The sequence below is a fragment of the Chiloscyllium punctatum genome, chromosome 23 (genome assembly GCF_047496795.1).
Source record: "Chiloscyllium punctatum isolate Juve2018m chromosome 23, sChiPun1.3, whole genome shotgun sequence".
NCBI classification, from domain to species: domain Eukaryota; kingdom Metazoa; phylum Chordata; class Chondrichthyes; order Orectolobiformes; family Hemiscylliidae; genus Chiloscyllium; species Chiloscyllium punctatum.
Genome location: NC_092761.1, coordinates 84,601,502 through 84,615,431, shown reverse-complemented (window position 1 = coordinate 84,615,431; position 13,930 = coordinate 84,601,502). Strand labels below are relative to the sequence as shown.

Below are 13,930 nucleotides of genomic sequence, written 5' to 3'. Positions count from 1 at the left end.
ACCTAATTTGATACCATTGAGGTAGTAATCTGCCTTCCTGTTCTTGCCACCAAGGTGGATAACCAGACATTTATCCACATTAAACTGCGTCTGCCATGCATCTGCCCACTCACCTAACTTGTTCAGGTCACCCTGTAATCTCCTAACATCCTCATCACATTTCACCCTACCACCCAGCTTTGTATCATCAGCAAATTTGCTAATGTTATTGCTGATACCATCTTCTATATCATTTACATATATTGTAAAAAGCTGCGGTCCCAGCACGGATCCCTGCGGTACCCCACTGGTCACTGCCTGCCATTCCGAAATGGAGCCGTTAATCACTACCCTTTGTTTCCTATTAGCCAACCAATTCTTTATCCAATCTAGTACTTTGCCCCCAATACCGTGCGCCCTAATTTTACTCACTAACCTCTTGTGTGGGACTTTATCAAAAGCTTTCTGAAAGTCCAGGTACACTACATCCACTGGATCTCCCTCGTCCATCTTCCGAGTTACATCCTCAAAAAATTCAAGAAGATTAGTCAAGCATGATTTCCCCTTCATAAATCCATGCTGACTCTGTCCTATCCTGTTACTATTATCCAGATGTACCGTAATTTCATCCTTTATAATAGACTCCGGCATCTTTCCCACCACTGAGGTCAGACTAACTGGTCTATAATTTCCTGCTTTCTCCCGCCCACCCTTCTTAAAAAGTGGCACAACATTAGCCGCCCACCAATCCTCAGGAACCGACCCCGATTCTATTGAACCCTGGAAAATAATCACCCAGCGCATCCACGATTTCCCGAGCCACCTCCTTCAGTACCCTGGGATGCAGGCCATCAGGTCCCGGAGACTTATCAACCTTCAGACCTAACAGTCTCTCCAACACCAAATCCTGGCAAATATAAATTCCCTTAAGTTCAGGTCCTTCAGCCACTGTTACCTCAGGGAGATTGCTTGTGTCTTCCCCAGTGAACACAGATCTGAAGTACCCATTTAATTCCTCTGCCATTTCTTTGTTCCCAGTAATATATTCCCCTGTTTCTGTCTTCAAGGGCCCAATTTTTGTCCTAACCATTTTTTTGCCTTGGACATACCTAAAAAAGCTTTTACTATCCTCCTTTATATTCTTGGCCAGTTTACCTTCGTACCTCATTTTTTCTCTGCGTATTTCCTTCTTACTAATCCTCTGTTGTTCTTTAAAAGCTTCCCAGTCCTCAGTTTTCCCACTTATCTTCGCTAAGGGCTGGACTTATATCCGTCCTGAAGGGATGGACCCCTAATTTTTAAACTACGCTCCCTGATTCTGGACTGAGCACCAAGCGGAAACATTGATTCCACATCCATCTTGTCAAGACGTTTCAGGTTCTTATAAACTTTAATCAAGTTATCCCTCACTCTTTGAAACTCCTGTCCAGCCCATCCTCATAAAACAACCCACTCATTCCAGGCATCAATCTAGTACACCTCCTTCAAACCACCTCCAATGTCTTTACATCTTTCCTTAAATGAGGAAACCAAATCTGTACACGGTATTCAAAAGATGGTCTCACCAATTCTCCATACAACTGAGAATAATGTAGAGTCATAGAGTCATACAGCACAGAAACAGACCCTTCCATCCAACCAGTCCACGCTGAACATAATCCCAAATGAAACCAGTTCCACTGCATGCTCCAACCCATATCCCTCCAAACCTTTCCTATTCATATACTTATCTAAATGTCTTTCAAAAGTTGTCATTGTGCCCACATCCACCACTTCCTCAGGCAGTTTATTCCACACACAACCACCCTCTGTGAAAAAAATTTGCCCCCATGTCTTTTTTAAATCTCTCTCTTCTCACTTTAAAAATGTGCCCCTTAGTCTTGAAATCCAGAATTCTGGGGAAAAGACAACTATCATTAACCATATCTATACCCCTCATTATTTTATCAACTTCTGTAAGATCAGCTCTCAACCTCCTATGCTCCAGTGAAAAAGTCCCAGTCTATCCAGCCTTTCTTTATACCTCTAACCTTCCATATCCAGCAACGTCCTGGTAAATCTCTTGTGAACCCTTAACAGCTTAATAATAATGTGATACAAATGTCAAAGAATTGTGAACATGAACCCGTCAAGCCCTCTGCTCCACAACACTACCCAAGGCCCCTATTATTAATTGTATAAGTCCTATCCCTGTTTTTTGTAGCAAAATGGAATACCTCCAGATTGAACTCTATCTGCCATTTTTTTGCCCATTTACTGATTTGACAAAGATCCCTTTATAATCTTAGAGAACCTTCTTCATTGTCTACTTTGCCACTGATTACATCTTTTCTTTTGTTTTCAGTTCCTCTCACAATAAAAGAGAGCATCCAATTAGGCTTCACTGTGATGTGCTGTACCTGCATTCCTACACATGCAAGTCCCTGGGCATCTCGGAATTCAGAAGTAATATTCTGTTCTTTTATTTTCCAAGCCAAAATGAACAACTTCCCATTTTCCCACATTGCACTCCATCTGATTCCCCGTCAGCAGCTTCCTTATGTCTTATTCACAACACACTTTCCCACCTATCTTGGTGTCGTCTGCAAATTTAGCTACTGGGCCTTAGCTCCCTCATTTAAGTCATTGACGTAAATTGTGAGAAGTTGAAGCCTGACCATAGACACTTACAAGACTCCCCTCATTACATCCTGCCCAGCAGATGAAGGCCCATTCGTGCATACTTCCTGTTTTCTTTCAGACAGCCAACCCCGTATCCATGCTACTGTTGTTACCCACTGCACAATGAGTTTATATTCACTTGATCAAACGCCCTTTCGAAATCCAAATACAGTCCATTTAAAAGGCTCCAGGATTATTGACTGTTCAAAGGAAAATTATCTGGGTTCTCCATTTCTAATTGCAATCTTGTGAAAAGAAAGTCTACACCAAAAGTACTGCCAGAGCATGAACTGAATCAGCTCAAACTCGCTGCGGGATTGTTTAATCAAGCGATGTGAACTGAAAGAGAATTGCAAGATATTTTCAAGAGGATTGGAATTCAGATGTTGGTATGTCTAACTGCAGTTATACAAGACCTTGTGAGACTGCACCTGGAATACTATGTGAAGTTTTGGTTCCCCAATCTAATGCCAGAGGTTGTTTCCTTACTCAGAGAGTAGTCGGGGCGTGGAACAGTAGTAGACTTGCCAACTTTAACCATTTAAATGGTCATTGTATAAACATATGGATGAAAATGGAATAGTGTAGGACAGATGGGCTTCAGACTGGTTCCACAGTTTGGCGCTGACATCGAGGGCCAAAGGCCCTGTACTGCGCTATAATGTTCTACGTTCTAAGTGAGGATTTATTAGTTCAAAGTTTGGGAGAAGATTTGTAGCTCGGGTGCTCGTTGTTGTGGTTCTGTTCGCCGAGCTGGGAATTTGTCTTGCAAACGTTTCGTCCCCTGTCTAGGTGACATCCTCAGTGCTTGGGAGCCTCCTGTGAAGCGTTTCTGTGCTGTTTCCTCAGGCATTTATAGTGGCCTGTCTCTGCCGCTTCCGGTTGTCAGTTCCAGCTGTCCGCTGTAGTGGCCGGTATATTGGATCCAGGTCACTCATCCACAGACTCTATCAACAAACACATTGACCGAGACCCAATATACCGGCCACTGCAGTGGACAGCTCGAACTGACAACCGGAAGCGGCAGAGACAGGCCACTATAAATGCCGGAGGAAACAGCACAGAAACGCTTCACAGGAGGGTCCCAAGCACTGAGGATGTCACCTAGACAGGGGACGAAACGTTTGCAAGACAAATTCCCAGCTCGGCGAACAGAACCACAACGAGGATTTATTAGGCTGATCCTCGGGATGGCAGCACTGCAATATGAGGAAAGATTAGCTCAACTGGGCCTGAACTCATCAGAGATTAGAAGAATGAGAGGGGATTAGATTGAAATGTGAAATATTCTAACAGGTGGAGACACATTGGATACAGGGCGGATATTTCCCCTGGGTGGTGAATCAAGAATTGGGGGATAAAGTATCAGGGGATCAGGTAGGCTCTTTGGGATTGAAATGAGGAAACATTGCTTCACTCAGAGGGGGGGTCAACCTTCAGAATTCACTTCTATGGGAAGCCTGTAGATACCGGCTCACTGAGTATATTAAAGAAATGAGCTTGGTGCATTTTTAGATATTAAAGGTAACTGTGGAGAGAAAGTGGGAATATGGCATTGAGACAAAGCATCAGCTATGGTTCTATTGAATGATAGAGCAGGTTTGAAGGGCTGAAAGGCCTATTCCAGCACCTAGTTTGTACGTTTTCATATCTTGGATGTATTAAGTGGAGACAGTGAGCAAAGGAGAGTGGAGATATGTTTGGATCAGCACAGCTAGAGTGTGCACGTTATCAGAAATTATGGCAGGGAGAGGCCAGTCAGTCAGAAACACACTACATTCACAATGTGGAGCTACACTGTGCACCCAGCCTTTCTTTTACAAAGCTCTGTCCACCCAACTACCTTTCTTCACTGAGGACAATGATGGACACAAAGACTGAGGAATATTTTGTGAAAATTCCTCAAATGTTGCCCTTGAGTTTGCTTTCATTCTCCCCACATGACAGTCAAGGGAAATGAAATGGTGAGGGACAATAGGGAGGGGGAGGGACAGATTGTTAGAGAGAGGGCAAAAGGCACAGGATGGAGGATAAGCAGAGAGAGGAGTGAGAGAGAGGGTAGGCAGAGGGAGGGGGGGATTGAGCAACAGAAGAGTGGAGAGAGAAGGATAGGCAGCGGGACGATGGAAAGTGAGGAGGGGTGCAGAGAGAGAGGAGAAAAAAAATACTAAAAGCAGGAAGTGCTGGAGAAATTCAATGGATCTGGTAACACCTATGGAGAGAGAGAAACAGAGTTAACATTTTGAGTCTGATATGACTCTTCTTTAGCTCTGTTTTTATTCGAACAATGTGCAGTCTTTCCTGCAGGACTGGCTACATGGAAACAGGTGATTTTCTTACTGTAATCCAGTTGGTATTTAATCCAAGTTTACCACCCCAAACAGAACCAAATGCTCTTTTTTGTAAGCAATTATTATTATTAGTCCTCTTGCCTTGCCTCCATGTCTCCAATTAACCATGCCAACATAGTTCTCTGAGGCCTACAAACCCTGGGGAACATTCACTGAGCCCCCTTCCTTCCTTTCTGCAATAAAAAGAAAATCTACAATGATCTGTGCTACAACTTGTGGGTGGCACGGTGGCACAGTGGTTAGCACTGCTGCCTCACAGCGCCAGAGACCCGGGTTCAATTCCCGCCTCAGGCGACTGACTGTGTGGAGTTTGCACGTTCTCCCCGTGTCTGCGTGGGTTTCCTCCGGGTGCTCTGGTTTCCTCCCACACTCCAAAGATGTGCTGGTCAGGTGAATTGGCCATGCTAAATTGCCCGTAGTGTTAGGTAAGGGGTAAATGTAAGGGTACAGGTGGGTTGCGGGTCGGTGTGGACTTGTTGGGCCGAAGGGCCTGTTTCCGCACTGTAAGTAATCTAAATCTAAACTTGAGTCAAACCGTAAATCCAGATATTTTAATACCAAGGTTGCTTTTAAATGATTTACTTATTCAGTAGCTGAATATGTGAGGTAAAATTAACATTAATATTGCATTCTACAATTGTATCTACTGAACATTACAGTGAAATAAAACTCTTTATATTAAGGCGTGCTTGCATCTAGAGTGGGTGGATGTAAGGAGAGATTTATAATCTGATTAAAAACCACATGCGATGATGTAGGTGCTAAAACTGTTTAACAACTTCCACTTGGAAACTTACTTTAAATCACTTATCAAATAAAGAAGAAGACTGAATTAGTACAGCAAGTATAAAATCTGATATATTTCATTTACCAACGTTCTTGGGGCCACGAAACTATTTCGCTTTTGTCATCTTCCTTTATTGAAATTTAAATCTTCATGTTCTCCTTGTTCCTTTGCAACTTTGCTTTTCTGGATTTTCGAATGAGACTTTTCGTATCAATTTACCTTCTCTTTTCTGTGCTTATCAGGATAAAAGCCGATAGCATTGGGCATATGGTCCTAGGTCAATATCTTGTCATTCCAGGTCCAGGTTTTATTGCAGAGTGAAGCTTCTCTTGTCTTAATAACATGCATCAGTCCAGAGTTTAATTGGAGGACGACTGTGTGACAATTTACCATCCCCCACATCGCTACTTGATTGTCTTTCCCTGGGAATCTACCAGCTTGTGGTGAATTAGAGCCAATTTGGTGTGGTTCTGTTGCTAGGGCTCAGTACCTAGTACAAAGGTTAAGCTTACCTAAATGCGATCTATTATACTTTAATGAAAAGATTAGATTAGATTCCCCACAGTATGGAAACAGGCCCTTCAGCCCAACAAGTCCATACTGACCCTCTGACAAGTAACCCACCCAGACGCTATATTTCCTGCTGACTAATGCACCTAACACTATGGGCAATTTGGCACGGCCAATTCACCTGACCTGCACAGTTCTGGATTGTGGGAGGAAACCGGAGCACCCAGAGCAAACCCACACAGACACGGGGAGAATGTGCAAACTCCACACAGATAGTCGCCTGAGGTGGGAATCAAATCTGGGTCCCTGGCACTGTGAGGCAGCAGTGCTAACCACTGTGCCACTGTGCCGCCCATAAGGGGCTATGCAGAGGTGCAATCTTTCAGAACAGCAGTGCAGTGGTGGGACACAGGTTATTTTTTTCTTGGCTGACCCTTACCTCAACAGTACCTGCTGGGGAAACAAAACTCTGACTGCATCTGTGGAGAGAGAAAAACAGCTCAGGGACCTGATACATTAACGCTATTGCTCTGCCCACAGATGCTGTTGAGTTTTTCTTTTCCCAACACGTACTGTTGAGATCAGGGTCAGCCAAGAAAACAAAAACCTGTGTCCCATTGCTGCACAGCTGTTCTGAAAGACTGAATCTCTGCCAGACTAGCTGAGCATTTCCAACACCTTTTGACCCTATTTCAGATTTTCAGTGTCCACATTAATGTTCATTCAGTGTTCTCTAATCTTCGTTTAGCTGAAGCAGGGAGGTTTTGAAACAGGGAGGCCAGGGCGTGGTGGCAGGGGTGGGGAATCCTGAGACGGTGCAGGGTTGGAGGGGGGAAACTGCATCTTTCTATAAATATGGAACAGGAGCAGAGAGGGATCTTTGGTCCATTCTCCTGTCATTCTGGACTGCAACGGTGAAAGGATGACAGCATTCAGTGATTTACACTCATGATTTAAGATGGTGTCTGGATTGGAATCGCAAGAACTAAAGGGAGAAGGGCTGTAAAAGGAGGATTCTGTTGAGTGTCACCTTTGCATTTTTTTTTTATTCACTAAAAGGATGTGGGCATCACCACTGGGCCCACATTTATTGCCCACCCTAGTTGCCCTGGCGAAGGTGGGTAGTAAGCTGTCTTCTTCAACCGAAAGTGCTTAAACAGATATTTTGACACACTCCACTCACCGTGACAAGTGCTAACTGCAAATCCAATGCGTTTGCGAGCACGGTCAAAGACAACATAAAACCCCTCCATGATGACGGCGCCCATCACGGTTCCTGTGGTAGACTGGGAGATGGCAAACTTATAGCAGTCATCCTGAGAAGTGGCCACATCCTCCACTGGACGCAGATATTGCTGTGAATAAAAGGAAGGGAGCTTCGGAAGTCAGTCACACACTTGTGACCAGGCTGTGATTGCCCAGACCTAGTACCCTCACAGCCCATGTTGGGAACGGAGAGAGAAGCATAAGGCAGTGACAGAAGGAGGCTATTCAGTCTGTCCTGTTGATGCTATCTCTCTGCTAGAGCATCTCTGCTAGTTTCACTCTCTGACCCTTCCTTCTTCGCCTGTAATTTTATTTTCTCTTCAGGCGTTTACACAGTTATTAACCTCAATAAGGGAAACTAGCCAATCAGAAGGTCAGTGGTGTGGCTGTACAGTTATACAGCATGGAAACTGACCCTGAAGTCCAACCAGTCCATGTCAGCCACGTTCCCAAACTAAACTAGCTCCACATGCCTGCACTAGGCCCGTACCCTTCCAAACTTTTCCTCTTCATGAACCTATCCAAAAGGCTTTTAAATGTTGTAACCCACATCTACCACTTTCTCTGGCAGTTTATTCCACTCACTGTACTAAAACGTTCCCCTTGTGTCCTTTTTAGATCTTTCTCCTCTCACCTTAATGTTTACTGTCACTGGGATAAAGGTTTGTAGTTTCAGTGTTTATATTTTTAATTAGTATTATTTTGTTCATTACATTTATACTCATCTAACTGTCGTGTTAAGATTTGATGTGTGGCACATTAGAGGTAAAAACAATGACTGCAGATGCTGGAAACCAGATTCTGGATTAGTGGTGCTGAAAGAGCACAGCAGTTCAGGCAGCATCCAAGGAGCAGTGAAATCTAACCTGGGCCTCTGGATTACTGGTCTCATAGCAATACAACGGGCTACTGTGCCCCTAACTCCATGATGAGAATATGACAATTGACCTTGGTGTACTTGAGTGAGGAAGCCAGATTCATCTCAGCAAACTCCACAGTCCTTCAAGATATCAGCACTCTTCCAATTCTGGAATTCCTGATTTCAATCGCTCCACCATTGGTGGTGACCATACTTTCAATTGTCTCGGTCCTAAGCTCTGGAATACCTGACATCTTTTTGCCTCTTCATCTTGTTTTCCTCTATTTAAGATGTACAACTCAGCAAGCTTACTGTCACCTGACATAATATCTCCCTATATAGCTGGTGTCATTTTGTTTTATAATGAGCACGGGAACATTTTATTATGTTAAAAGATGCGGCATAAATATAAGCTGTTGTGGTTGCTTAATAACCTGCCAAAATTCATTGTCTCAATTTGTCATCCTTGGCAAGCAAGGAAACATTGAGCTCAAGATATCACTGAGTTTCTAGCAGCAGTGAAATCTCCTTTCTGAGTCAGTGAAGGGACGTCCGTATGGGAGTAACGCTGAAACAATCCTCACCCTTTATTCTGCCTTTTTCCCTGTTCTCTCTATGATCCACTCATAAATCTCACTACTGGCTGAAGTATGAAAGGCAAAAGATAAGCAAGAGGAGTAGACAGAAGGCTGGGTTAATAATTCCAGCACTAACAAAGAGCCAGTGACCCAAAACTCTATTTCACTCTCTGCCAAAACAGCCTCATGAGACTTTCCAGCATTCTCTGTTTTTGCTCTAATTTCCTGACCCCTCAATATTTTATTCTTGCTATATTCATGGTTCATTTGGACCATAAGAACTAGAAACAGTAGTAGGCCATTCAGTCCCTCTAGTCTACTGTAGTATTCAATGGCTGATCTGAATGCAGCTTCAACTCCACACTCCTGCCTTTTCTGTTTCTCAATCACTTAATTAACAAGCGACCTTTGTCTATCTTAGAAATATTCAATTATCCTCCTCAACTGCTGTCTGGAGAAGAGAGTTCTGAAGACTCACGACTCTCTGAGGCAAAAGAATCCTCTTCAAATGTGTTTTAAGTGAGTGACCCCTGATTTTTATTCTGTGCTCTTCTGTTCTACTCTCTCTCAGAATGGGAAAATATACTTTCAGCATCTGCTCAAGACAACATCCCATTTTCGAATAAACTCCAGCAGCCTATCCATCTCTACCTCCTAAGATTTCTACCCCCTAGCCCCCCCCCCCCGCCTCTCTATTTTTACAGCGCAGTGAGGAGAGAGGGCGGAGAGAAGCGAGGGCAGCCAGGAAGGGCATGTTTTCCCACTTAAAAAGGGATTTGCCTCGGGAGTCGGGCCTCCATTTTTACAGAGCGGTGAGGAGAGAGGGCGGAGAGAAGCGAGGGCTGCTGGGAAGGGAGAGCGTGAGAACCGTTTTTAAAGGAGCAGTAGAGGGAGAGGCCACAACGAGGTGCAGACGGCTGCCAGGTATATATTTGGGCAGCGGCTGAATCCTGAGACACTACCTGCCCACCCTCCCCCTCTAACCAAAAAAAGGACTCTCGTGTGTTGCTAAGGTAAGGCGCTTCAATTGATATTTCTTTTAATCAATAAAAAAGTTTACTGTTAGTTGGTTGCTTGAATAAGACCATAGAAAAGTACTAGAAATTATTTAACTTATAAATTTGTATAAATTAATTAACTAAGTAGTGATCGCTGGACAGGTGATGTGCTGTAGCTGTATGATGTGGGAGCTGTCTGATCCCATTGTGAACGGCAGTGACCACATCTGCAGCAAGTGTTGGTTGCTGGAAGAACTCTGGCTCAGATTGATGATCTGGAATCTGAGCTTCAAACACTGCGGCACATCCAGGAGGGGGAGAGTTACCTGGACACTTTGTTTCAGGAGGCAATCACACCTGGGAGATTAAGTAATTCAAACTCAGTTACTGATCAGGAATAACAGAATCTGACTGTAAGTGAGGCAGGTAGGGGGACTCTGAGTTCAGGAGTGGAGGAGCCTCAGCCCTTGACCTTGTCCAACAGGTATGAGATTCTTGCTCCCTGTGTGGATGAGGAAAAGGACTGTGGACAGGATGAGCCAGCTGACCACGGTACCATGGTGCAGGAGGCCACTCAAGAGGGGGGAGCAAAAAGACAAGTAGTTGTGGGGGATTCTACAATTAGGGGGACAGATAGTATCCTATGCGAGCGAGATCAGGAGTCCCATATGGTGTGTTGCCTGCCAGGGTGCAGGACATCTCTGACTGGCTTCAAAGGATACTGGAGTGGGAGGGGGAGGATCCAGTTGTTATGGTCCACATTGGCACTAACAACATAGGCAAGGCTAGGGTGGAGGACCTGTTTGGGGATTATCAAGCACTAGGAAGGAAATTGAAGAACAGGTCGTCGAGGGTCATAGTCTCCGGATTACTGCCCGAGCCATGTGCTAATTGACATAGGGATAAGAAAATTAGGGAAGTAAACATGTGGCTAAGACATTGGTGTGGGAAAGGGGGATTCTATTTCATGGGACATTGGCATCAGTTTCGGAACCGGAGGGATCTGTACCATTGGGACGGTCTCCACCTTAACCGATCTGGAACCAGTGTTCTGGCGAAAAGGATAAATAGGGTGGTCAGTAGGACTTTAAACATCTGAGTCGGGGGAAGGTAAAAGGAAAGTGACAGGGAGTATGGAGTCAAGTAGAAAGATAAGCAGCAGGTTAGCATGTGTGCAGGGTTAAAGTTCAAGTCACACTAGGAATGAAGCAAAAAGGAAGGATAACTTAGGACATATTACTAGAGATGTTGGAAACCATGAGGATAAGAAAATTAACTTTAAGGCACTTTACCTGAATGCTCATGGTATTCATAACAAAGTAGATGAATTAACGCACAAGTCATCGTTAATGATTATGATGTGGTAGGCATCACAGAGACGAGGTTACAGGGGGTTCAGGACTGGCAGTTAAACATCCAAGGATTTACAATTTATCAAAAAGACAAGGAGGTGGGCAGAGGGAGCGGGGTTGCCTTGATAGTTAAGAAGAAATTAAATCTATGACACTGAATGACATAAGGTCAGAGGATATGGAGTCTGTGTGGGTGAAGTTGAGGAACCACAAAGGCTAAAAAACACCATAATGGGAGTTATGTACAGACCTCCCAGCAGTGGCCAGGACCAGGGGCACAAGGTGTACTGGGAAATAGATAGAAGACATGTCAGAAAGGCAAGGTCATGGTGATCATGGGGGACTTCAATATGCAGGTGGACTGGGTGAATAATATTGCCGGTGGAACCAAAGAAAGGGAATTCATGGAATGCTTACAGGATAAAGGATGGCTTTTTGGAACAGCTTGTGATGGAGCCCACAAGGGAGCAGGCTATTCTGGACTTCATGCCATGTAATGAACCAGACTTTATAAAAGATCTTAAAGTAAGGGAACACAGGAAGCAGCGATCATAATATGGGAGAGTTCAGTCTGCAGTTTGAAAGAGAGAAGGCAACGTCGGATGTAATGGTGTTACAGTTAAATAAAGGTAATTACAGGGACATGAGAGAGGGACTGACGAAAATTGACTGGAAGCAGAGCCTAGCAGGGAAGACAGTACAGCAACAAAAGTAGGAGTTTTTGGGTGTAATTGAGGACACAGGACAAAGGTTCATCCCAAAGAAAAGAAAGATTATCCGGGGAGGGAGAAGCGATTAGAAAGCCACGGCTGACAAAGGAAGTCAGGAAATGTATCAAAGAAAAAGAGAGAGCCTATAAAGTGGCCAAGAGCACTGGGAAATCAGACAATTGGGAAGAGTACAAAAACAAACAAAGGATAACAAAGAGAGAAATAAGGAGAGGATCAAATATGAAGGTAGGCTAGTCAGTAATATGAGGAATGATAGTAGAAGTTTCTTTCAATACATAAGAAACAAGTGAGAGGCAAAAGTAGACATTGGGCCACTCCAAATTGATGCAGGAAGGCTAGTGCTAGGAGATAAAGAAATGGCTGAAGAACTTAATAAATACTTTGTGTCAATCTTCACAATCGAAGACATGAGTAATATCCCAACAAAGGGCAGAGAGTCAAAGGGCAGAGTTGAGTATGGTAGCTATTACAAAAAAGAAAGTGCCAGAAAAGCTAAAAGATCTAAAAATTGATAAATCTCCTGGCCCCGATGGGCTACATGGTAGAGTTCTGAGGGAGGTGGCTGAGGGAATAGCAGAGGCACTGACTGTGATCTTTCAAAAATCACTGGAGTCAGGGAAAGTCCCAGATGATTGGAAGACCGCTGTTGTAACCCCCTTGTTCAAGAAAGGATCAAGACAAAAGATGGAAAATTATACACCTTGGTTGTTGGTAAAATTCTAGAATCCATTGTTAAGGATGAGATTTCTAAATCTTGGAAGTGCAGGATCAGATTACAACAAGTTAGCATGGACTTAGTAAGGGGAGGTCGTGCCTAACAAACCTGTTAGAATTCTTTGAAGAGGTAACAAATAGGTTAGACCAGGGAAACCCAGTGGATATTATCTATCTAGACTTCCAAAAGGCCTTTGATAAGGTGCCTCATGGGAGGCTGCTGAGTAAGATGAGGGCCCATAGTGTTCGAGGTGAGCTACTGGCATGGATTGAGGATTGGCTGTCTGAGAGAAGGCAGAGAGTTGGGATAAAAGGTTCTTTTTCAGAATGGCAGCTAGTGACAAGTGGTGTCCCTCAGGGTTCAGTGTTGGGGCCGCAGTTATTCACTTTATAAATCAATGGTCTAGATGAAGGGACTGGGGGTATTCTAGCTAAGTTCACCGATGATATGAAGTTAGTTGGGCAGGCAGGTAGTACTGAGGAGGTGTGGAGGCTACGGAAAGATTTAGACGGTTTAGGAGAATGGTCCAGGAAATGGCTGATGAAATTCAATGTGGGCAAATGCGAGGTCTTGCACTTTGGAAAAAAGAATACAAGCATGGACTACTTTCTAAAAGGTGAGAAAATCCATAAAGCCAAAGTACAAAGGGATCTGGGAGTGATAGTCCAGGATTCTCTAAAGGTTAACTTGCAAGTTGAGTCCATGATTAAGAAAATGAATATAATGTTGTCATTTATCTCAGGAGGGTTGGAATATAAAAGCAGCAATGTGCTTCTGAGACTTTTAAAGCTCTAATTAGGCACCATTTAGAGTACTGTGTCCAATTTTGGGCCCGGCACCTCAGAAAGGACAAACTAGCACTGGACCGTGTCCAACGGAGATTCACGTGGATGATCCCTGGAATGGTAGGCCTAGCATACGATGAATGGCTAAGGATCCTGGAATTGTATTCATTAGAGTTTAAAAGGTTGAGTGGAGATCTAGTAGAAACTTACAAGATAATGCATGGCTTAGAAAGGGTGGTCGCTAGGAAGTTGTTTCTGTTAGGCAAGAGACTAGGACCCATGGGCATAGTCTTAGAATTAGAGGGGGATCAATTTAGGATGGAAATGAGGAGATATGTCTTCAGTCAGAGAATAGTGG

General features: G+C 43.9%; 1 protein-coding gene across 1 annotated transcript in view; it reads right to left on the bottom strand.

The window, feature by feature from the left end:
• bace1 (beta-secretase 1) overlaps positions 1 to 13,930 on the bottom strand; it is a 133,666-nt gene that overhangs the window by 17,039 nt on the left and 102,697 nt on the right. Inside the window, exon 8 of the mRNA XM_072593338.1 lies at positions 7,472 to 7,643. Within this exon, the coding sequence (XP_072449439.1) occupies positions 7,472 to 7,643 (172 nt within the window). The remainder of the gene's footprint in view (positions 1 to 7,471; positions 7,644 to 13,930) is intronic.